This window comes from Delphinus delphis, chromosome 1, assembly GCF_949987515.2.
Source record: "Delphinus delphis chromosome 1, mDelDel1.2, whole genome shotgun sequence".
NCBI lineage: Eukaryota > Metazoa > Chordata > Mammalia > Artiodactyla > Delphinidae > Delphinus > Delphinus delphis.
The window spans coordinates 111,625,571-111,649,468 of record NC_082683.1 but is presented as its reverse complement, the minus strand read 5'-3'; the positions used below and the strand labels follow the sequence as shown (position 1 = coordinate 111,649,468).

The 23,898-nt window shown below is 53.3% G+C and overlaps 3 protein-coding genes across 7 annotated transcripts; 1 reads left to right on the top strand and 2 right to left on the bottom strand.

The window, feature by feature from the left end:
- Positions 1-2,240: 2,240 nt before the first annotated feature.
- On the top strand, positions 2,241-2,883 carry DPM3 (dolichyl-phosphate mannosyltransferase subunit 3, regulatory). Its single transcript, XM_060008024.1, has 2 exons — positions 2,241-2,345; positions 2,529-2,883. The coding sequence occupies exon 2, from the start codon at positions 2,534-2,536 to the stop codon at positions 2,810-2,812; it is 279 nt and encodes a 92-aa protein (XP_059864007.1). The 5' UTR covers positions 2,241-2,345; positions 2,529-2,533; the 3' UTR covers positions 2,813-2,883.
- Positions 2,884-3,324: 441 nt separating this feature from the next.
- Positions 3,325-6,059, bottom strand: SLC50A1 (solute carrier family 50 member 1). Of its 4 annotated transcripts, none has more exons than XM_060008002.1 (6): positions 6,016-6,059; positions 5,183-5,260; positions 4,919-5,042; positions 4,169-4,330; positions 3,791-3,910; positions 3,325-3,709 (listed from the first exon to the last, which is right to left on the bottom strand). In XM_060008002.1, exons 2-6 carry the CDS (start codon positions 5,242-5,244, stop codon positions 3,608-3,610), a joined length of 570 nt encoding a protein of 189 aa, XP_059863985.1. In that variant the 5' UTR covers positions 5,245-5,260; positions 6,016-6,059; the 3' UTR covers positions 3,325-3,607. The 4 variants fall into 4 exon arrangements, with proteins under 4 accessions (XP_059863985.1, XP_059863975.1, XP_059863967.1 ...); XM_060007992.1 differs by lacking the exon at positions 6,016-6,059 and adding an exon at positions 5,859-5,880; XM_060007984.1 differs by lacking the exon at positions 6,016-6,059 and adding an exon at positions 5,569-5,681.
- Positions 6,060-6,739: 680 nt separating this feature from the next.
- EFNA1 (ephrin A1) lies at positions 6,740-15,506 on the bottom strand. 2 transcript variants are annotated; one of them, XM_060031054.1, is made up of 5 exons: positions 15,212-15,506; positions 12,998-13,535; positions 9,137-9,432; positions 7,829-8,111; positions 6,740-7,654 (listed from the first exon to the last, which is right to left on the bottom strand). In XM_060031054.1, the coding sequence occupies exons 2-5, from the start codon at positions 13,087-13,089 to the stop codon at positions 7,627-7,629; spliced, it is 699 nt and encodes a 232-aa protein (XP_059887037.1). In that variant the 5' UTR covers positions 13,090-13,535; positions 15,212-15,506; the 3' UTR covers positions 6,740-7,626. The 2 variants fall into 2 exon arrangements, with proteins under 2 accessions (XP_059887037.1, XP_059887046.1); XM_060031063.1 differs by lacking the exon at positions 15,212-15,506 and having other exon boundaries at positions 7,829-7,879; positions 8,046-8,111; positions 12,998-13,608.
- Between the last annotated feature and the right edge of the window lie 8,392 nt (positions 15,507-23,898).

The following is a 23,898-nucleotide window of genomic DNA, read 5'->3' as shown; positions in this document are numbered from 1 at the left end:
AAACATGCAGTGTCACAAAAGGCATGACACATAATAGCCCCTCAATGAATGTTTAATCTTCTGCTGATTATTATGACACTATAATTTATTTTCTCTTTATGTGTTGCAGGGCAAGCCCCTTCTCATTATCTTTCCCCCCAAAATTTTCTGGGGAGTGGCAATCTTTCAGGGCCACGTCTATTGTGGGTGAATAAGATAGAATTTCTGGATCTGCAAGGCTGATGTCTGGCCCCTGAACTGTGTTGAAAGTCGCTGTGGCTAGTGAGGTCTTGAGTGGGTTACTAGTAGGATTTTGGGGAAGGGAGTGGAGGTGGGCCTTTGAAGCTCATATAGCAGGTTTCTAAAAATATTTTAATTTTGCCTTAATTTTTACTTTAACAAAGGAATTTGCATAGTTTAAAAGGCCAATTATATATTTTAAAAAAAGGCCAACTAGTTCTATAAGGCATTCAATGAAAAATAACAGTCCCCTGCTCCATTCTCCTACCCCCTCCCTACACATACACTCCTCCATAAACCACTCTCAAGTTTCTTGGCTGCTTTTTTGGGTACTTACCTCTATATATTTTTTGTTTGTTTGTTTGTTTGTTTTTTGGGCAGTGCTGCATGGCTTCTGGGATCTTAGTTCTCCGACCAGGGATTGAACCTGGACCACAGCAGTGAAAGTGCTGAGTCCTGACCACTGGACCACTAGGAATTCCCAATATTTCTAAATAACATGTTCATATTATTATTTTTTTTTTCTATTTTAGATATAATCAATTGACTGCCTGCCATGGAAAATGAGGATATAGTTCTCTCTAATCCTGACTCTCCCCATATACTCCCCTCCCCCACCCTCTCAATTCAAATATATTCCAAATTTTAGTTAGGTCAACACTTAGTGTTTACATTATTATGGCTGTGAAAATATTCTACACAGCTGAGTTATGTAGTGTTTGTGCTAAGACTCTGTGGATCTGTAAAAACTGGTTTTATTAATTAACATCAGGGATATGGGGCTGAGAAACTTTGTTCTCTAAAATCATACAGTCACAAATTTTCTGTTTGAAATCAAGCAGTGAGAAAGGAACATCCCACTGTTGCTGGAGGTTTAATGCATGTTGATTACTTTGATACAGAGAAGCAGCCTCGATTTCCAACCTAGGTGCAAAGCTTCAGATACTGGGGTTTTGGACATAACATTGTACAATTATCTTAATTATGTAGTTATCTATTATATAATTACCTAAAATTAGTTAACTTTGTAGTTGCCAAGTGGATTCTCAGTTCACTTCTCAGTCCAGGCTGTTGTTAACTCCTTCACTTACATCTGTGCTTACCTTGAACCTGTCAAAATACTGCTTCATTTAAATATCACCTGAACTCAACCACTTCCCATATCCTGTAATGACCTGGCTTTTTCCTTTGTTTGATGAGCGGCTCCACAGTTCCTCTGGTGTGTGCTCTCTCTTGCAGCAGCAAGTGAATAAACCTAACTATCCAACTACAGTTATGTTCTTAGTGGTCTTTATCAGACAGGCTTTTATAATTCTCCTTCCTTTCTAACTCTTTGTTTTCCCTGAAGTTAATAATTGCCTGACCTTTTCTTTCACTCGGTTTTCTATATACCTATCATGAATTCATCCCCCAAATTCTGAAAGACGTATACACCTTCTCTTAATACCTTAAACACATCAGGTGATTCCTCTGTCCCCACAGTTTTTTTCCCTTAAAGACACCCTCTTGAAGCACTTCTTCTTCTGGCTCCAAGTCTTACTGGTTGCTCCTCTGAGTTTCTCTTTTAAAATATGACAACCTCTGTTCTAACACCTATCTCAGGGCACCTGTTAGTTCTCAATGCATCTGCTTTCCTGACTCCTGCTTTTCTCCTTCCACCCCAGAAGGGTCCGTGTCTTGACATCTCTATTTCTCCAAAGTCTGTCGTGACGCTCAAGAAACGTTCCACTGAGTGAATGAATAAAAGAATAAATAAGTGAATAAATGAATGAATGAATGAGTGGAATTTTTGTGCAGGAGAAGTGAGTTTAAGAGGAACGATATTACATTCCCATCTAGTCGCAAGGCTTAAGGGTGTCCTCAGGCTGTCTACAAGCCCCACGCCAGCTTGGAGCGGGGTCTCGAGGGAGGGAAGCAGCACCGAAAGCCCTCTGGGCCCAGGTCGCGGCTGCAGGAGCGGAGCCGGCTAAGCACAGCCTAGGTCAAGTCCGCGGCCACGAACCTGCCAGACGCCGCTCGAGGACTACAACTCCCAGAAGGCCGCGCGGCGGCGGAGCACGAGCCGTGGAGGATTCCGGACGCTGACGTCGGAGCCGTGCGGCTCAGAGAAGACGCTGGGCTAAGAGGTAAGTGTAGGAGGAGGGCTGAGGGTTGAGGGTGGAGGGCGGAGGGCGGGAGCGACAGAGGAGCGGCCCTGAGGTTAGGTGGTACGGAGGTGGGGGTGAGGTAGAAGGACAGGGAATGGGTCTCAAATGAAGAGCGGGTAGCGGGGTGTCAGGGACCTCGAGCTTTGCTTCCTCTTCCCGCAGTGACCATGACGAAATTAGCGCAGTGGCTGTGGGGGCTGGCGCTCCTGGGCTCCACCTGGGCTGCTTTGACCACGGGAGCCCTGGGCCTGGAGCTGCCATTGTCTTGCCGGGAGGTCCTGTGGTCACTGCCCGCCTACTTGCTGGTGTCCGCCGGTTGCTATGCACTGGGTACTGTGGGCTATCGCGTGGCCACTTTTCACGACTGCGAGGACGCCGCCCGCGAGCTGCAGAGCCAGATCCAGGAGGCCCGAGACGACTTGGCCCGCAGGGGGATGCGCTTCTGACACCCTAACCTCATTCCCGCACGGACAGCCTGCTCTCCCCTCCCCCATTAAAGCGCAAGTTTATTTTCTAACTTTGGTTTGAGTATGGAGTGTGGATGATGGGAATTGGGGATTCTGTGTACCAGCTGTTGATAAGTGAGAGGTAGAAGAGCCACCTTCCTGAGGCTCTCTCAGCCTTTATCTTTGCATTCTGCTGGTACTTCCTCCTATTTGCTCCGAAGGAGGCAAAGACGCCCTTCTCAAGATCTCTCAGTATGGAAAAGTCATTTCACTTTCCTGGTCTTTTTAGCCCTGTTAGGAAGGACTTCTTGAAGCCTATTCTTCTTCATAATATCCAAGCTCTGTTCTTTCTAAGGCCTTCCTACGTCTTTACAACTTCTTGGTTCTTTCAGATACCTTTTCTGAGCCGACCCTACCAGCCCAAGAGTAACTGTGGATCAGACAGTTCCCGGCTACCCTTCACCAAACCAGGCAGGTTGACTATCCCTGAACAGAGAATGAGCCTTGATGGGCAAGGGGTAGGGAACAGTTTATTTTAAGGCACATTCTAAAGATTTCCCCCGACCTCCCAAATTAAAAAATAAAATCTTGAAAAAAAAAAAAAAGTGATTCATCTCCCAGGTTCCATCCAGTCTTCTAAGTAAAGCCCTTTCTTTAGTCCCTGGATTCTCAAAGCAGTTCTTTTCCTTTACCACAACGCACTTCACCAGTGGAGGTGACCAGCAGGAAGAGCTGAAACAAGGTTTCTTTGGTAGTATGTTGGCATTAAGGTGCCCAGTGGTCAGGTGAACTCCCTCAGGTTTGTAGAAGTTGATAGTTCCTGTCTTGCTCCTGGGGGTATTTCCAGAAAAGCCAGAAGCGAATGAAGCTGGTGAGGATTCCTGGAAGGTTGGGCACCTGAAATCACAAGGGCTGCTATGAGGAGAGGAGCTGATTTTCCACCTCGTACACCTGTCACCCCACCCCTGTTCTGCTTACCACAATGTAGGGATCTTTTAGTCGAAACCCATAGAACGTCCAGGAGGCAGAGGTGAGGAGGGTGGCAATGGTGAGTGAAAAAGAGAGACGTTGGGTCGATTTAGTACGAATGACCTTGGCCTGTGGGAAAGGATGAAGGACACTCCTAGCAAGGCACATAGTAAATCTCCCACCTTGCCTAAGAATTTCCTCAGAAAAAAAGTAAAACGTCCTCCCTGATCTTCTGTTACCCAACCTTTCCCTCCTGCCCCCCACTCACCCAACTCTACTGCCCCGTCTCCTTCCAGGATTTGGGTCTTTCCTTCCTCTGGAGTATAAGCTACAGTCTCTGGCTATGGGAGACTTATCTTCCTTTCCTCCCTGGACACCCCCACTCACCAAGTCAGCTAGTGGTGAGAGGTACATACTGATGGTGAAGACACTGCAGAAGAGGCCCAGCTGCTGAAGCCGGGTCTCAGTGTCGGGCACCAGGAGCCAAAAGTAGCCAAAACCCAGGACAAGGACCCCCAGCAGGGTTGCAGTCTGAAGGAGCACAGCATGCTGCAGAGAAGAGAGTAGCCTTACTTCTGGATGTACCAGGAGCCCTCTCTGACTCTGCTGCTGGAATTAATTCATCCTGCCCTCTCCCAAGCTCCAGTTGAGGAGCCAACCTTTTCCCAAGCCTCCAGTATTGCACTTGTTACATCCTCTTTCCCACCAGTGGCTTGAGCACATGTCTGATCCACGCACAACCCTGGAGGTTTCTAGGAGAGGGAAAGGTATCCTTTTTTGGTGAGCTTGCTACACAGAGTAGGAGCTTAATGCTTGTGTGAATGGGGAAACAGAGCGGATCATCTCACTCTCAGCCACTGGCACTGACTTTGAAGGAACTATGGAGACAAAATCCCTTTCCACTCAGGTTGTTGGGCAGCAAGGCACCATCAGGCTAGGCAGAGCTACTAGCTTTGCCAGAATGGGGGACAATATGTGAGTCTCAGCAGGCTGGCTTCATGGCGGAAGGAGGACTGCAAGGCTGGAAGGGTCTTCCAGGAAAAGTTGGCAGTGCCAGCGTGTTATAGTCTTCTAGGAAACAGTGTTTGCCCTGCCAGCAAGGCAGGGCAGGGCATGCAGCAGAGGAAGGGGCTCTACCTTCCGATGGCAGTAGTGCAGATACACCAAGATATACAGGGTCTGAAGCACAGCACCCACGGCGTTGACGACGATTAGCGTCCAGTTTCCCTTCAGGGCCCCATAACTCAGCCAGCTCAGGTTGCTGCAGGGTGGAGGGGAGGGACATTGGCTCGCGGGGTTGAGTGTGAGCGGGGGACCCGAGGGGCCTCGTCCACATTCCTCCTCACCCCTCCCCAACCTCCCTCAGACAGCCTTTCCCGCCGCAGGCATCGCCCCTCTCACTTGACGTCCGTGGTGAGAAAGGGCAGGAACTGGACACTGTCCACACTCCGGGTCATCCGCATGTGCTTGAGGTCCGAGCTGTAACGGGGACCCGAAGGCAGGAGGGAGAGGTGGAAAGGGAGGACCAGGCTGCTGGGGCGTCGAAATCCCCGATGCCTGTCATCCTTTCTGGACAACTGCAGACCCCCGGCCCTACCCTCAGCACCCTGGCCTTCTCCCTCAGGTAAAGTGACCAGCCTTGCCCTTGTACCCCGGCCCTCTCGACCCGATTCCACTTTGACCCTAGGTTCCAGATGCAGCCTGGGGCTGCGGCCACGTCTCTGTCCCCTCTCTCTCCTTTCCTGACTTCCTGGTCCTGCCCCAGCCCAGCCCGTCCGCGCTCTCACAGGCCGGTGGAGAACATGCCGAGGGTGAAGAGCACGCAAGCTCCGGAAAGAAGCGAGTCGGCCAATCCGCCCGCCTCCATCCCTCCCCGAGTCGGATCCCGAGCTCGGCGCCTGCGGCCAGCTAGCAGGAACCGGAGCCCGCGACGCCGGAGCCCCGCCCCCTTGCGCCCCCGGCTCCGCCCCTGCGCGCTCGGCCATCCCCCCGGAAACTGAACCGGAACCCGGCCCACCCCTAGAACTTCAAGCCGGAGCTCAGGCCCCGCCCCTGCGAGGGCCTGTTTCGACCCCACCGGCCCGCTGTCGGCTCGCAGGGTTTCCTGTCTTCCCGTTGCTCTCGGTTTTCTGGCCGGTCTCCTTCCTAAGGCTCCGCGGATTTGTCCCCGGCATCAGCCGCTGCACACTCTCTGCTTACTCCTTGGATCACCCAGACCCCCAGCCTCAACTCACTTTCCCACAGGCCGCTAGCCTACGTGGTAGAACTCAAAAGCTTGCTACCCGGACTTCAACACGCTTTCACGGAGGGCCGCAGCTCAGAACTTCAGTTGCCCAGGGATTGGGAGATTTTTCGCTGTTTGCTGAAGCCTCTTTCCGGTCTCTTCCCTAAGTAACAGGGACTGCCAGGAATCACCATGTCTTTGTGTGATGCCCTCCCCCTTCAGCCACACTGCCGGCTTTCTGTGACTTGGCCAATCCACTGGACAAACGTGTATCACCGACCCCCCTAGTCCAACCAACTTGCTGCCGGGAACTTTCCCTCCCAGCCTCCCACACATCTCTGCTGGTGGGGCTGTGGGGCGAGCCGCATGCCTCAGCTGGCAGGCGTTCCGAGCGGCTGCCCTCACTCACCCAAGAGCCTGAGTACCTGAACAGTACGCCAAAGCCCAGCGCTGAGAGGGTGCGAGTGGGGCGGAGGTTGGACAGGAGGAACTTCCAGAGTGGGGTGCAGCCTAGGACCCCACTGCTGTGGGGAGAGACTGCTGTGGGGAGCACTCCTATCCTGGACAACCCTCAGAGGAGGAAACACCCCACCCTTGTGGGCTGGTGAGGGGCATGTATTCTTTTCAGAGAGAGGGGAGAAAACTCAAACCCAATTGCTACTGACATAGCACTGAGCCTAGCAGCAGCAGGGACTCAATGGTCATAAATTAGGATGGAAGGGCAGAAAAGCACGTCCAAAAAAACAAACACATTGCTTTATTTTGAGACAGAGAACATTGTATAAAAAAACTCCAGTTGTAGAAATCAGCAGACACACATCTAGTTCATATACAGATTCTGTACTCGTGGGCCCTGCCCTTCAGGCTACAGTCAGTCTAGGCACAGACTCTGTGCACATGGGCACTGCCCTTACAGCTACACTCTAAGAACAGGTTGGCACAGCCCCCCTGCTGGCACAGCTCTGTGGAGTGATGCCCCAGGGTGGGAGAGGATGTAGTGCCTGGCTACAGTCCCCTCCGTGGCACCTCCACAGAGAACAGTCTTGGGGGAGATGCTGGGTCAGCCCAAGCATGTTGCCTCTCCTGTCCCTGGCTCCCAAGCAGGAAACTGTCTCTTGCTTTTCCTTCAGAGCCATCCTGGCTCTCTCTGGGAGGGACATCTTTGCCAAGCTCAGTGTCCATCCATGTAAGCCCAAGCCCCCTTCCGCTCGGCTCCCACAGTGCCCTTCTTAAGAGGCCATGTCCGCACAGCCCGTTTCTTTGGCTTAAGGGCAGGAATGAAGGGGAAAGGACTGTCCACTTCTTTGTCCATCCCTCTGAGGTGGAGGCGAGGATGGCACTGTCAGGCTTGCTGACCTCCTTTGGGTTGAAAGCGTTAATACTGACCCGTTTTGACGCTGCTGGGTGGCAGCTTGTGCACGTGGTAGGAGTGGTTCCCAGGACTAGGGCTTTGGGAGGGGCCCCAGGCAGGTGAGGGAGGCCCGCCCTGCCCCCTCAGCCCAGTTCCAGTTCTTACAGCGCATGCAGCATACACCTTCATAGGGTTTGCAGCAGCAGGAATGGCAGGAGCAGCACAGCCCAGGCGAGTGGGAAGAGGCGGGGGGCGGCACTGTGACCAATGCTATGTAGAACCTGCACCTCTGGGTCGTCTGCAAGGTAAGAGGGCAGAGGCCCCCAAGGTGAGCGGCCCCCCTATTGGCACTGGCCCTCAGCCCAGCGAGGTTTCCCCTGCCCCTGACTGGCAAAAGAGCCACCTCCTGTACCCAACCTCTTCAAGCAGACCCCCTTTTGTGCCCCAGGCCCAATTTGCTCCAGCCACCTACCTGCTGGAAGCCTCTTCTCCTGTGCATTGGCATGGGCCTGAGGACTGTGAGCTGAACGATAAGGATGGTCTTAGGTCAGGTGCTTGGTACACCAAGGAGGCAGAGGGGTGGGAATGCTGGGTGGGCTGGGCAGTGGGACTTCCCAACCATCCCAGATCACTAGACCAGGCCCAGAATAGAGATGGAGCAAGGAGGCCCACAAGGCTGTGACACTCACTGATTTTGCCATTGACGTTCACCTTCAACCTCAAGCACTGGTCTTCCTGGTAGTGGATGGGTTTGGCTACAAAATAAATCCAGAGAGTGATAAGGAAGGAAACTTTTTTGGAAGAAAATATAAGCGTAAATACCTCTGACCCTGCTTTCTCAGTCCCTACTCATTTTAATCCCTCTCTTCCCTCTAATCTTTGATTCTCACCTTCCTTAGTTTTTGCCCACTTTCTGCCCCAAGTTCAGTGCAAGCTCCCATTCTTGGGAATAACCCCTGACTTTGGAGGTGGTGGTAAAAAGAACATAGACACTGTCCCCTCCCTACAGCCCATCCTCCACTCCCCCCAACCTGAAGTTGGGGGCAACCTGCACAATATGTTCCCCTTACCCGGCCACTTTGTCCTCGCCCTGCCTAAGCCCCACTGACAGGGTGAGGCCTGGATTCATTCTGTACAAAGCTGATCTCACAACTTGTAAAATCCACCAGTGGCTCTCCACTGCCCTCAGGATAAAGTCCAAACTCCTTAGCACTTCTTAGGCCCCCATGCTCTACCCTGTCTACTTCTCCAAGCTCCTATCTCCCCACTTCCAAGTGTCCCTCCTGTTCCAGTCAGTCTGAACCATATGAAGTTCCCTGAAGATGTCATGCTCTCTTTGCACACGTCCCCCTGTTTGGCCAGCTCCTCTGTCTGTCCTGAACTCTTGGGTCATCTTCCCCAGGAAGCCTTCTCTGAGATGCGCCCCCCACCCCAGACTAGCAGGTACTCAAGTCATTTCCGCAGGGCCCCTGAGCTCATATCTACCATATCACCCTGTTCTAATGGTCTGTTAATCTATGTATGTCCCTTTCCAGGTTCCTGGAGGACAGGGACTCTGTAATGTTTTATTTATCTCTGCGCCTATAGTGCCAAGCAGAGTGCCCAGGACACAGTAGAAGCTCACTCCACATTTGTAATGGGAGTGAACGAAAACAGACTTCAGGATTGGAAGGGGCCGTGTGCTGCTTGCCTTCCCACTAAGCATGTACTGAAGCATGTACATCATGCCAGGTGTGTCCCCCAGTGTATGCACCTGTGTGCATGCCTCCCGGGCACTCACAGATGTAGTAGTAGCTGTGTCCCTCTTTGAACTCCTTGCCCAGGGTAAAGGGTGTGAAGCGCTGGAACTTCTCAGACAGCTTCTCTGGGCCATGCCTGGCACTGGGCTGGTTGCACTGCCAGCGGACCTGGTCCTTGGATTGGGGTTGGCACAGTTGGTACTGCTCGCGCTCCACCAGGTACAGTGTGTACCGCTCCATGGCAGCGTCTGCCACAGACTCATCCTCATAATGAGGACAGATGATGTCCAGGTAGTCATTTAACTGCACGTGTACTGTGTAGTCCTCATTCCGAAACCTGGGCATGCGCAGAGGTAGAGAAAGCTGGTGGTCACTCAGAAGCCAGGCCAGAGCCTTGAGCTTCCAAATGTTTACATGACCCCTCACATTTCATACTGGACCACCGCCCCCACCAAAGATTTTTTAAAACTCTCAACTTCCAGTATTTAACTTACCGATCTTGATCTCTTTGTTTTTTGGGTTTTTTTTTTTTTTTTTTTTTGCGGTACGCGGGCCTCTCACTGTTGTGGCCTCTCCCACTGCGGAGCACAGGCTCCGGACGCGCAGGCTCAGCGGCCATGGCTCACGGGCCCAGCCGCTCCGCGGCATGTGGGATCTTCCCGGACCAGGGCACGAACCCGTGTCCCCTGCATCGGCAGGCGGACTCTCAACCACTGCGCCACCAGGGAAGCCCTGTTCTTGATCTCTTAAATATCTTTCCACCATCTCCAAACATTCCATCGTCTGCCACTAATCCTCTAAATAGCACCCACTTAGTATCTTTCAGGTATCAAGGCACTTCCCATAACCTCCCTGATATTTACCTAAGGATAGGCTTCTAAATATTTCCTCTGCTCACTCTTCTACCTATAAATATTTCCCCAACTCTATTCTACCACTTGCTCCTTTAACTGCTATTAGGCCTCAATCTGAGAACCTACTGGCCCATTCTATAATCAAGATCCACATAACCCTTTCTCTTTCCCGTGCTAGTACTCGGCGTCCAACAATCTGTCTTCACTTCTCTTACTCCTCTCATTTTCCCCCTTGAGCCACTGAGTATATCTCACATTGTTCAACTTCACTTTTCCCCCAACACCCAGGACATCCATGCCCACAGACAATGTCCAGTCCTTTTGAGTGAAATTGCTTTAATCAATTCATCCAGTGCCCTCAAATCTCCCCTTCTAGCTACTCAAATCTATGCTCAGCTCTCCTTGTCCACTTCTCTCAAAGCACCCCAAAACCTCTCTGTCCCTTTATCTCCAAAAGCCGTACTTTCACCTCTTGTGAAATGAGCTCCAGAAATGCTGGAGTTCTCAGATCTGAGAAGGCCTCTCCCCTCCCTCTTCCCAAGATGGAGACAGCTCCCCTCCCCCAGCCCATTCCCCCCAGGCTCCAAAGGCTCCAGCCGGACTGCCCACCAACCCCTCCCCCGCAGCTCTAGACACCTGGCTCCAGTCTAGGTGGGGTCCTAGTAGGGGAAAAAGTGCCTCCCCACCTCCCTCTCCAAGCCGGTCAGCTTCTCTGAATTCCACCAACCACTGCCAGCTAGAGACTCAGCAGAGTTGGCTGCCAACTTGCTTCAAACCAAAGCCAGGGGCATGGGTGGTGGGGAGAGGGGCAGGGGTTAGGGCAAGAGGCCTCTGAGGTGGGCACCCACTGCCCAGTCAGCATGACCCTTAAGAGGCCTGGCTCTGCAGGAGCATGCCAGTGCTCCAGCTAGGCTTACCAAGGCCCCTCCCCCACCCTGGGGAAAAGAGAGAGAGAGAGAGAGAGAGAGAGAGGGAGAGAGAGAGAGAGAGAGGGAGGGAGGGAGGAGGCGCAGAGAGAGGCTTTTAAAATTCCTCTCTGGAGAGATAAACATAGAAGCCATTTCAGAACAGGTATTTCAGCTCTGGGTCTGGCGTCTTTCCTCCATTCCCATGACGGGCACTGACTCATTCTTCATCTACCTCTGCCACCCACCCCAGCATTCATGAGAACCTGTGAAAATTTCCCTTGTCAAATGTGGACAGCCCCCAGGACCCCAGGATGGCCCAGTGCCCACTTGCTCTGGGCACTGTCCTCCAGGCAAAGGGAGCTGACAGGTCTGAATGGGTGGGGTACCTGCCCCTCTAGCACCAAGGAGGCCAGGGTGCAGCTCACAGTGGCACTGCCCTTCTTCCCATGCTGCCCCCTGACTGGGGCCTGGAGATCCCAGGGCTGATGCCCACTGCCCTGAGTCACCCATGCCAGCCTCATACCCACCCAGCTCATTACCACCTCGTCTTTGCCCTCAAGCTGGGCCTGGCTTAGCTGCTTGTGGCCTCCACTCTGGGCTGGCTTTCTCTTTAGTCCTGGGTATGGTAGAGTGTGTGTGTGTGTGTGTGTGTGTGTGTGTGTGTGTGTGTCCAGATGGACAGGGCAGAAGCTGTGCTTGGTGGGTGTGCTCATCATCCCCCTCCTGGGGGTACAATCTGCTCCACTTAGCACTCCTTTGACTCTTGCTCTCCATCTGGGAAAGGGGGGCAGCGGCGTCAGGGAAGGCGGGGAAGGGGGGGGCAAGGAAGAGGCTCCTTCCTGAAAGAGAGGAAACCTGGGAGCTTGGGAACGGAAAAGGCCAGGGTCCCCCCCTCCCTACTCCTGGCTTCCTGTCCCCTCCTCCTCCTTCAGCCAACACCTGGCACGGGCATAAACAGGGACTTTGCTCTCTCCCTCTAGGACAAGATTGGGTCAAAGAAGCAAAGAACAGAGAGCAAGGAGTGAGGTGGGGGAGGGCTGACTGCACTGCCCCGTCAGGCGGCCAATGGGCAAGAGGGCATTGCCCTCTGGGGTTGGCAGCTGGCTGTCTCCTCCCTGCCCAACACGCCACAGACGACAGACCCCCTACCAGGCAATGCTGCCACAGGGTCAAGAGGAAACTGGCACAATCTATTTCTCAAGAGGAGTGGGGGGTAGGTCTGCTAGGGCTGCCGGTGGCTGGGCTGAGTGAAATGTTTTTCACCCCCGACCCCAAGGTGTCCAGCCCTCCTCTCCTGACTCCACCTTACCCCCCTCTCCCGTTTTCCTGCAAATATTGTTCCCATAACTTCAGAAAACTCAAGAACAAAGAACAAAGGGTCCGATGGAGCTTCTCCCTCCCCATACCATTTGCCTCACAGCCCTAAACCTGCCCCGGAGAAATTAACTCCTTCCTGCCCAGAGCCCTTTGTAACCCTTTTAACCCCTTCCTGTCCTCTGGAACCTTTCCCACGACCTCTCTCTCCCCTTCTCTTCAGTTTTACTACCTGAACCTCAGATACCCTCAAGCCTACCCACACACAGCATATGCCTCATTCATGCCACCTCTAAAGACTCTTGAGGGGGGAGGGCTTTCCAGGGTGACCTTAAATACAGAATGAACACTTAATGCTGGCAGCCCAGGTCCCTCCGGAAGGGTCCTTCCAGGATTACAATAAGCATTCTGCTTACTCCGGACGTCAAGACCTGTCAGTGTGGTCAGATGCCCAAGTAACACACAAGGAGAGGCACAGAGGCTTTCTCAGTGGAAGGGCCTAGAACAAGAGCCCTGGCGGTCAGACAGAGTGGCCCCTGCTAAAGGCAGGAACTGTTCAACGCGGGTCCCTCACTTCGGAGTAACAGGGGTGCCAGAAGGAAGGAAAAGAGGGGCAGTGGCAGCGCCTGTGCAAGCCGATGCGGGCAGCGTCCTGCCCTGGGGTGGCGTACTCCCAGCTACGGGGGAGAAGAAAGTCTGTGGGATCCCTCCCGCCTCCGGTCACCTCCCCGAGACTCAGGTTAGGGGCTAGCCGGGACAGTTAACCTGGAGGGGGGAGCAGTGCCAACCGGGCGCCCAGGCTGTCGGCCGGAGACTCGGGGCTTACTTGGGGTTTGAACTGTTCCAGAAGACGGTGTGGCGGTCAGCAGCGGCCAGACTGCAGCACAGACCCAAGAGAGGGGCCCAGAGGAACTCCATAGCGCGGGGCCGGGCCAGGCCGGGCGGGGACGAGGGTCTCCTCCGGGTCTGGGTTCCCGCAGGTTTTCTCCGCGGCGCGCTCAGCACAGTGCTCACAGCTCTGGGCCCTCCGCGCCGCGACTCCGCCTTTTGGGCCGGCGCCGCCCGACACCCCGCCCCGCCCCCGCCCCGCCCGGCGCGCGGCTGCCCTGGGCCTGGGGGCTGGGGAGGTGGAGGAGGGGAGGGCAGGGGGGAGGGGAGGAGAGGGGAGCAAAGCGCGCACCGACAAATCTGCTCAGCGCTGTGTGTTTGCTCACTCGTGGATCCGCGTGCAGCTTTGTGGGCCTGTGCTGGCTGGTGGGTCTGTGTCCCCCGCCCAGTCTCGTGCGGGAGAAGGGAACGAACTCCACGTGCGGGTCTGCTAACCAGCGGGTGCGGGACCCGGCTGGCGGGCGCCGTGCGCCGATCTTGAAGGGTGCGAGGTTGTTGATAGGTCCCGCACCTTTCCCGAGTCTTGCACACCCAGGCTTGGGCGCCCGCGTTTCCACACTCTTCTCCTACCCACCCCCTTCCTGGACTCTGCGCTCGGCTGCCCCTCCCCACACACGCTGCTGTTTGTTTTTGTTGGGTTTGTCAATGTTGTCTTTGTTTGGGAGGTTGTGTCATCGCCTAGATGCCGGGAATAAAGTGCAACCCTGTGTGTGATCAAGTGTGTAACGTGTGCGGCTGGGGCTTAGGGTGCCTCTGTCCGTCAGTGCCTGTGAGAGGGAGGAAGACTCGGGATTCTGGGCCCGCGAGGGGGTTCGCTCTTGTTTCTAAGGCTCCAAAGGGCACTAATGACCTGTGTGTGAGTGTGTGCTAACACGTGTGTACCGTGCGAACAGGCTTTGAATATGGACTGTGAGAATCTGGGCCTGAAGGGTGACAAACTAACCACACACGTGCATCTGGCATATGTAAATACGTGTGATGGCGCGCGAGTGTGAAAGCATTTGTGAGTAGTATCACAGCCGCGTGTGGGGAAGCGTGTGAAACTTTGACGTACGTATGCTAATGTTTGTGAACAGCGTGTGAAGAGGAGGGGAAACATGCACAGGAGAGCAACGTCTGGGGGCTGGGGGCTGAAGGCGGGGAGGGGGTTTTTGTGCAGCGTCCCAGACTAGGCGACTGGGTCTGGCCCAGTTTGGGCTGGGTCTCCCAGTCAGTCAGGCCCCAGTATCCAGCTCGCCACCCCGCACCCCGAGCAGTGTAAACAAACCCGCTGGAATTCGCCTCTCGGGGCTCCTCTCCCCGCCAGGATCTGCACCGTCTGGGGCAGGGGTTGGCGGGTGAGTGTCTGCCTCCCAGATCTTGGGGCGGAGAGGGCGGGCAGGTGTTTGATCAGGTTCGTGTGTGTGTGTGTGTGTGTGTGTGTGTGTGTGTGTGTGTGTGTGTATCTGGAGCTGGAAGTCCTAATGCTGTATGACTGCGTGCGTTTGGTGATTCGTGTGTGTGTGTGTGTGTGTGTGTGTGTGTCTGGAGCTGGAAGTCCTAATGCTGTATGACTGCGTGCGTTTGGTGATTCATGTGTGTAATTGTGTGGCTGTTTGCATGCCCGTCCGGAGTTGATTTTGCGAGTCTGTACACACCCCTGGCCAGCCGTTCCAAGCGGCTGAGCAACGCGGGAAGCCGCAGACCCGGGGCCCCTTTGAGGCTCGAACCCAGCTTCCCCGGTTCCCAGGCTGTTTCATCCTCCTCTTTTACGGCCAGGCCTGGCCACAGCCCCTGTAATTACGCGGGGCCGGGACGCAGCTGCTAGTCCGGCGCTGGCCCCGCCGGGGAGGAGCCTGGGACGGCGGAGGGCCTGGGCCGGCCCTACCCCGTGGGGGACGCAAGTTGCTAGAGGCCCTACTCAGCCGGATTCTGCCGCGCGTAGGATAAATATTTACCCCGCGCGAACTAGGGGCTTGGCTCGGTAACCTGGCGGCCGGGTCCCGGCCAGGCGTTGCGCACGGCCCCTACCACCACCCCCTCGCGCGCACCTGCCCCCAGGCGACGTGCCCGGCCCCGCGTTTACGCGAGGTGCAGCCCGCCCCTCCCGCCGGGGCCGAAGTCTACCCGCCGAACCAGCCCCAGGGCGGCGCCTCACGCCCGTTTTGCTCACCTGGGAGGGCACCTGGGTGTCGGCCACCCACGTGTCCCAGGCGAGATTACCCCATCCCTCTGCTCGTGTCCCATAGAATCGAAGTCCCACGAGGGCAGGGAGTTTTGCTGGTTCACTGCTGTATTGCCAGCGCCTGGCACAGCACCCAGCACGCGTAGTAGGTGGTCAAGAAATCTTTGTTGAGTGAGTGAAATCACTGTTCAGTGTTACTTCTGCGGTACGTACTGCTCTGAAAAGAAACCGGAAGGGTTAGAGAAGGAAGGGGTGATGGTAGTTCTTCAGAGAGGGTGGCCCAGGATTGCCCCCTGGAGGAGACAGTTTGGGGCACGTTCCCCCGTTTCTCTGACCGCCGGGATTTCTGGGCGGGAAAGTGTGGGGTCCCCTGGGCTGCGCCGCTCGGGCCGGGCAGGTTCGGGCTCGCTCGGCCCAGCCCGGCGGGGCCATGTCCGTTCCCGCCCTGCCTGCGTGTAGGGCTGGAGCAAGCCGGGTGGAGAAGAGGTGGGGGGAAATTCTGGGCACGAACGGGACGCGGAGCCCTCTTTCCCCAGCTTGGCACTGTCCCCAGCATTCTCTCTGAAGGCTTGGAGCTCAATCACTCTTCTCCTATCCTAGTATTTGTGCGTATGGGGGTCTTTCGTCCGAACTAATGGGACACCTCTAGACCCCAGCTGTTGTGATGAGCACCTAAGGTAAGGGTGCGTCTAGAATAAAATCCCTGCCCTTGATTAGCCCTCAGACCAGTAGGGGAAATAGAGAAGCCACCATTTATACAATAGACTTGCTACGAGGAAAAGCCGAGATTGCAGACCCACAACCTCCCTCGCGCTGCCTGGACACTCCGACAGCCGCTGCGACTCCTGGTGGACCAGGAGGAGAGCTGCAGGTACTGAGAGACCCAGACCAAGACCGCAGAAGGGACTTTGGCTCGGAGACTCGACCTGCAAACCAGCTCAGCCCCGTGCCTTCCCCCATCCCAGCCCCCAGCCTGCCCAGGCGGGTCTTGTCTTGGTTCTTGCTTTGGGCTACCTCTCACCACAAAGTTGTGCGCCTGTGTTGGCTCTCAGCATCGCCACCCTCAGGCAAACATCTGTGCTCAGTGGCGGGAGCCGTCTGAGGTGTCTGTCTGTCTGCCTGCCTGTCTGGGAAATTCCCCTCGTGAGTCCTTTCTGGAAATTCCTCGGGGACAGGATTAACCCTCTGAGGGCCGTGGGGGAGGCCCAGCCTCTGGAGGTAGGTGCTGTCCACCTGTGGGGCAGTGTTGGCCTGGAGGTACCATTCCCAGTCTGGACCGTGCAGAGCTACTTGGTTGCTACTGCCTTGCTGAGCGCCCTGTGGTTTGGGGTGGGGAAGGCCAGAACCACAAGGCCCTGGGACACAGCCAACCTGGCACAGCCTCTAAGGGCATCACTGGGCAGTGAGATGAGGCAGGGCGCAGAGGAGGTGATACAGAGCTTGAAGCAGTCTCTGCTCCTCTCCCTATGTCATTATGAAAAATGAAGTGTATCTTTCCCATTTTATTAGTAATGTGTGTATATTTTTCACAAGTTGAACAAGAGAACAGGAGAATAAAGGGGAACCATCAGCTACTGTGAACATCTTCAACCCTTCCCTGGCAGCTTTTTGTTTGTAAGGTTTTGTTTGCTTGCTTTTAGATATTGTGTTAAATATGACTCATTTCTATCTTGTAATTCTTTTTTCCCCTTTAACTTTACGACAGAAGATATTTTCATGTATAAACTCTTTGTAAACAATATTAAAAAATATTTTTAAAATTTATTTGTTGTGATTGTTTATGAGATATTTCTCTCTATATATATTTTTAATTTATTTATTTTTGGCTGTGTTGGGTCTTCATTGCTGCGCACGGGCTTTCTCTAGTTGCGACGAGCGGGGGCTACTCTTCTCTGCGGTGCGAGGGCTTCTCACTGCGGTGGCTTCTCTTGTTGCGGAGCATGGGCTCCGCAACAAGAGAAGCCACCGCAGTGAGAAGCCCTCTGCAACAAGAGAAGCCACCGTAATGAGAAGCCCGCGCACCGCAAGGAAGAGTAGCCCCCGCTCGCTGCAACCAGAGAAAGCCCGCGCACAGCAACGAAGACCCAACGCAGCCAAAAATAAAAATAAATAAATTTATTAAAAAAAAAAAAGAAGGATGGGACCGTGGTTTCTGCACAGAAAACACCAGAAGGTGTTTGTTAATGATGCCACCAAAAATTAATCACTTATATCAAATACTGTACTGGGAGGTGCTGGGGGCTCTGAAATACACCCTTGTCCTAAAGGAATCTCATGTGCTTGCAAATATGTACTGAGAATATAAAATAAGAATTATAATAGTGGTATAAGTGGAACAACAGGCTGTGGGCTCACAGAGGAAGGAGGGTTTATTTGGGGTCAGGAATGCTTCACAAAGGAGGGGATATATATGTTTTTTCCTCTGCCTGCTTTTGAGTCTGCCAACATAGCTGACTCAGGAGGAGATATTTGAAATGGGTTTTGGAGGATAAGTAGGCATTCATATTCGGGGATGAGGGGGAAAAAACACAAGTAGAGGGGTTAGGGTGTGTGCAGCGAATACTCTGGTGTAGCTAAAATTACAGAATGGGTCTGGGGGAGTGGCAAGAGATGAAAGCAGAAGGAGGTTTGGGGGCCATGTTGCCAAGGGCCTTGACTGCCATGCTCAGGATTTTGAACATTATTCTGTAGCCCATAGATGCTTAAGTAGGAAACATAATCAGATTTGTATTTTAGAAAAATCACTGTGGGCAACAATGTGGGTAGAAGAGGGAGCTCAGAGGTAGGGGGGCTGGTTAGGCCTGAGCTGCAGGAGTTCTGGTGGGAGTGAGACGGGCCTGAAGCTGAGGAGCAGCAGAGGGGGGAGAACAGAGGACAGATTTGACAGAGTTGGGTGGGAGCTGAGCCATGGGCAGGAGACTGGGAAGGCTTGGTGGGCAGAGGTGCCATTTACATAGAAGAAATGGAGGCGAGGAACAGACCCAGGAAGGGTAAACAAAGAGGACAGTTTTGGACATTGTATCAATTAGGAGTGATTTTGGCTGAAAATAACAGAATACCCAACTACTAGTGGTTTAAGCAAGAGGTTTTATGTTTCCCCCAACACAAAGCCCTCTGATGCGGGACAGCAGCTCGACAGTGTCGTCAAAGACCCAGTGCTGTCCGCCTCTCTGCTCTGCTGTCCTCATGACTCTGGTTACAAGATGGCTGATTGTACAAGAGCTACATTCAAGCTGCAGGAGCCACAGGAAGAAGGGGTGGGAGCAAGAGGGTTTCTCCTCCTAAGGGTCTCTTTCTATCTGGTAAGAAAATCTTTCCTAGCAGCTTCCTAGACAACTTACTCTCGGGAGAGAACTGGTTCAGTGTCCATGGCTACAGCAGCATTTGTGCAGAAGGGACAGTTCTGGAGAGCTGGGGCTGGGCCTGGGACCCTCCTCCCTCAAATGGGATCTGCTCTGTTCCCCAAAGAAACAGGAGTCTTGTTAGACTGGGAGCAGGATAAGCACTGAACGGTGCCTGTGCAGACATGTTGCATTTGAAGCATCAGTGGGATTTCCAGGTGGAGGTGTCTGAGGGAGGCAGTTGGGGATGGGAGCCAGGAATCGTTTCCCTGTGATTTTGACTGGGGAGAAATCCTTCCTTCCCAGCTACCGAGCCTCGGTCCTCTGGTCCTCCAGGGTAGAACAGCTGTGTGAGGGTGGGCGGGAAGACATTTACTCTCAATGCAGCTGATAAACCTCTTTTCCACTTCCCTGTCCCCCTCCCCCTAATCTCTCACTATAACATAGTGTAAAAGCAGGAATTTAGACACTTTTATTTCAGAGACATTACTTTTACATAACTTTTTTTTCCTAATTACAGAAGGAATACATGATCAATGCAGAAAACTTGGAGAAGCACAAATGAAGAAAGAAAAAAAATCACCCAAAGAAGTTAAATCTCAGAAGCAAGCACAATTCACAGTTCTTTTCCCCATGGCTCTGGAATTTTTTATGGTCAATATCTTTGAGAGGTTACAGTTTAATGCCCATGTTATGGCCAGCTCGGAATCCCTTACATTTGTGTAACATTTTACACTCTTCCAGTGTTTTCAGCTGTGTATTTGATCACGTACTATTTCATCTTTATAGACTCCTACACATTTTGAGGTGGGCAAAAGCAGGAATTATGCCCTCACTGATTAGACATGATGGTATTCAGGACTCAGACGGTTAGCCTCAGCCTCGGTGGGGCTTGGGTCCACAGCACCTTATTCTTTCCACACCTCACTGCCCAACTCTCCTGGGTATAAAGGAAAGACCTGGGCCCAAAGTGCTGAATTTGCTGTGGGCAAATGGGGGAGTGTGTATGGAGAAGGGAAAGGAAGGGGGTGGAGAGGGGGCAGTTCCTTCCCTCACCAGAGCCCTTGAGGGAGAGGGAGGAGAGGGTCTGGGGAGGTGGGACGGGAGGGACCTGAGGGGGTTTGTGGGTCAGGCTTGTGAGATGCAGTCTTCCAGCGCTGAAGCCTGCCCTGACCCGTCCCTGCAGGCAGTAGATGTCCGGATAATGGCTTACCTTCCACTTCACCAAATATTTTTTGAGGTCAGTTTGTTCATTAGGCACTGCAGGGAAGGCCAGATAAGGCAACCTGTGAGCAGGAGAGAGAGTGGTGCTGTGAGAGCTGGGTCTGAGTCCCAGATATGGAAACTTGGGAAAGGCATTTTTCGTCTCAGAGCCTCCACTGTTTTCATCTGTAAGATGGGGGCAAGGCTACTTTCTTCCTGGAATTATTATATGGATCAAAGGAAATAGCTGCTGTGAGGGGCCTGGTGCTAAGCCTGTCAGTAAGGACTGGTGTATATTTCTCTTTACCTGGGCCTGACCTCCTGGACTGACTGGGGGTAAATGTGCTGACACTGGGAATGAGGAAGGGGAGTCTTCGGGATACAGGGAAGGTGATGGAGGAGGAGCCTTAGGAACGCAAATATTTGTTCCTCCAGGTAGTACTTGATAAATGCCCCAGGGACAAGGCAGCCAAGAGCTCGGAGGTGCAGTGGGGGCAGAGATGAATGGGGGAAATCCTTTTGAGGGTTCCCCAGGTAGGGATGGTGGGTAAGGGCATTCCATGCCCAGAGGGAAGGTGCAGGCCTTTCTCCCCTGACTGCAGGGGCGAGGGGAAGGAGATGGGGAGAGGATCTACTCCCTCCACGTTCCTTATTGCCCCCCAGGCTCCATCTAGTACCCTCCATCACACTCTCCATCCACTAACTGTGGGCCAGGCACTGCTGGGTCCTGGAGATCCCGAGCTGGGTCTTAAAGAGGAGTAGGAATTGATGAAGTAAGGGGCGGGGGGTGGGGAAGGGCACACAGCATGAAAGGGCGACACAGCTTGGAGCTGGGCACAGGGAGGGGGCTGGAACCACGCAGAGAGGAGGGGCAGGAGTGTACAAAGAGCTGGAATGCAGGCGGAATGTGGTAAATACCTCGGGGAGATGGGCTCCCAGTGCTTTGTGCCTCGGAAGAAAAAGTGCCTCACATGGACAGAAGTCCCTGTGTGGGGAGGTGTCGGGATAGACATCCTGGAGGAGGCTCTTTGGAGATGTGGCTTACAGGGAAACTGCTTTTACATGGGCTGAGGACATTCCAGATTGAGCTGGAGCTGGCCAACCCAGAATGGCCTCAGAGACAAGCCGAGGGGGTTGTATTTCATTGGGGAACCCTAGGCTGAGGGAAGGCAGAGAGAGAGGGGAGGTTTGGAGACTTGAGAGTGGATAATGGGCAGGTTGCCCTGGGAATAATATCATCAGCTCGCGTTTATAGAACACGTTCTCCATTCCAGGCTCATCTGAAGCACTTTGTGTACATTAAGCACTCACTGCTCACAATCACCATAAGAGATAGGTAGTATTATCATCCACAATTTACAGATGAGCAAAGTGAAAGCACAGAGAAGTTCTTAACTTCCCCGAGGTCACACAGCTGGTAAAGCGGTGAAGCTGAAATCTGAAACAAGGCAATCTGGCTCGAGGGTCCTGATTTAACCACTGCACCGTCCTATCCAGCTGTTCCTAGAAAGGGGCAACTAGTGCAGGCCGCTGGGGGTGCAGAGTGATGCAAGGCCATTCTGGAAATGATCTCTACAGGATGCAGCAGCTATTTGGATGTGGGGGAAAGATGGAGCTGTGAGTTCAGCATCTGGAACCCAGGTGGGAGGCAGGGCCATGAAAGCCTCCAGATAAAAGCCTTGCTCTCCCAGACCTTTCTGCTAGAGCTCAGTCAGTCAGGTGCTTCCACCCAGGGCTCTTACTACAAAGGAAGGACTCAGAGATGTGAGGACTTAGAATTCATTTCTCCCTAGACTCTTCCTGTGATCCTGGCTGTAGTCTTGGCTGCCCCATGTGCCTTGGTTCCCAGCCTTTCCATCTGTTGTGTGAACTACTGGAATTCCTTCCAATAAATTATTTTTCTGCTCTAAGTGACCTGGAGTCAGTTTCTGTCACTGGCAAGCCAGGACCTGGATGGGTACAGAGGGAGTCGGTGATGATACCAAGGTCTAAAGCCTGGGAGACCAGAAGGGTCAGTTGCAGATGTATGTTTTGGAGGAAGGACAGGGAATTCTGTTTCAGCAGGTTAAGTTTAAAAGTGCTTGAAAAAGCCTGGAGAGGGCTTCCCTGGTGGCGCAGTGGTTGAGAATCCGCCCGCCGATGCAGGGGACATGGATTCGAGCCCTGGTCTGGGAGGATCCCACATGCCGTGGAGCAGCTAAGCCCGTGTGCCACAACTACTGAGCCTGTGTGCCACAACTACTGAAGCCCACGTGCCTAGAGCCCCTGCTCTGCAACAGGAGAAGCTACTGCAATGAAAAGCCTGTGCACCGCAAAGAAGAGTAGCCCCCACTCTCCACAAATAGAGAAAGCCCGTGCGCAGCAACGAAGACCCAACACAGCCAAAAATAAATAAATTAAAAAAAAAAAAAAAACTTGAAAAAGCCTGGAGAGGGCTTCCCTGGTGGCACAGTGGTTGAGAATCTGCCTGCCAATGCAGGGGGCATGGGTTCGAGCCCTGCTCCGGGAAGATCCCACATGCTGCGGAGCAACTAAGCCCATGCACCACAGCTACTGAGTCTGTGTGCCACAACTACTGAGTCCGTGTGCCACAGCTACTGAAGCCCGCACACCTAGAGCCCGTGCTGCGCAACAGGAGAAGCCACCACAATGAGAAGCCTGTGCACCACAATAAAGAGTAGCCCCTGCTCGCTGCAACTAGAGAAAGCCTGTGCACAGCAACAAAGACCCAATGCAGCCAAAAATAAATAAATAAAATAAATAAATTTATTAAAAAAAAAAAGAAAAAGCCTGGAGAATGGGTTGAGAAGAAGTTTCTTCTTGGCCACTGGGCCCGAGGACAGTGCTTTGAGTTAGAAGTGTGGAGATGGAGCAGAGAATTAGGGTTTGAGGTGCTGGAACTGACATGAGAGAGTGGAGAGCTGGTTTGCAAACAGTGCCTGCAGGGAGCCAGGCAGGAACCATGAAAGAGTGAGGGGGCCCAGGTATATTTCTCAGGGAGGCAAAATGCAGGCTTCAGGCAAGCATCCCATTGCTTTAGTCATCCCAGCAGAGGGAGAGCATCTTTACTGTTTCAGCAAGAGCCCAAGGAGAACTCGCAGCGTCCTTCCTTGGGCCACACGCCCATTCCCAAACCAATCCTTGTGGCCTGGGGCTGCTGTGCTGGCACTAGCCAGGCTCAGGACAGTGGCTCACTACTGGACCTGGGAGGTGGACTGAGGATGAGGGGGGTCCCCCAGGAAAACTGGGCTTCTGTCCCCAGAAGGGGAAATGGAAGCTGGGCGAGCAAACAAGCAGATGTCAACTAAGGGAGCTTGGTAGCTTGAGAAGTTTGCAGAATGGAGGGAAGGATTCTTTTGGATGGAGAAATCTGGGCCCAGTTATAGGTAAAGAGGAGAAAACTACTGGAAAGAGTCTGGAGATACAGAGGGGAAACTGAGGAAGCAGGCCCCGGGAAGGACGTGTCGAGATGGGCTTCAGGCTGGAGGGTAGGAGTCCATCTTCGTGAAAGGAGGAACAGCTGTTTCTGAGACGAGGCAGGTAGGGAGATGACGGTGGGAGGAAGGCTGAGAGGTACTGGAAGGAAGTCACTAGAGAACCCGTTCCCAGGCCTCACCCAGGCTAAGAGCTTGGGCTTTGGAGACAGACTGCAGAGATTCAAATCCCAACTCTATCGCCTATTAAGATGTGACGCTGGGCAAATCCTATCCGGAGCCTCAGTTTTCTCATTCATGCAACAAAGATGATAATAACAGGGCCCACCCAAAGGATCACAGAGAGGATTAAATGAGATAATGTATGTAAAGTACTTAGAAAAGCTGGCTAGTGTCTGGCATATGGAAAGACCTCAGGATTAGCTATTATGATGGTAATTCTTATGATTTTTATTGCAGAGGGCTCACAGTAACAGTAATGAATTCCAGTACAACTGGCTCTGGCTCCCACCTGCTGACATAGGACCTCCAGCCACCTGCCAAGTCCCCCTCGAATATTGCTGATGGTCCCCACAGGGTGTTTCAAGTGGGTTCATCATTGTGTCTGTGCGCGCTGAGCGCTGCAGCTGTTCTGTGGGGTGCAGTGTTTTTCTGCTGCTGGGGCAGCAGGCATCTCCCTCTCCTCTCCTGTGTGACC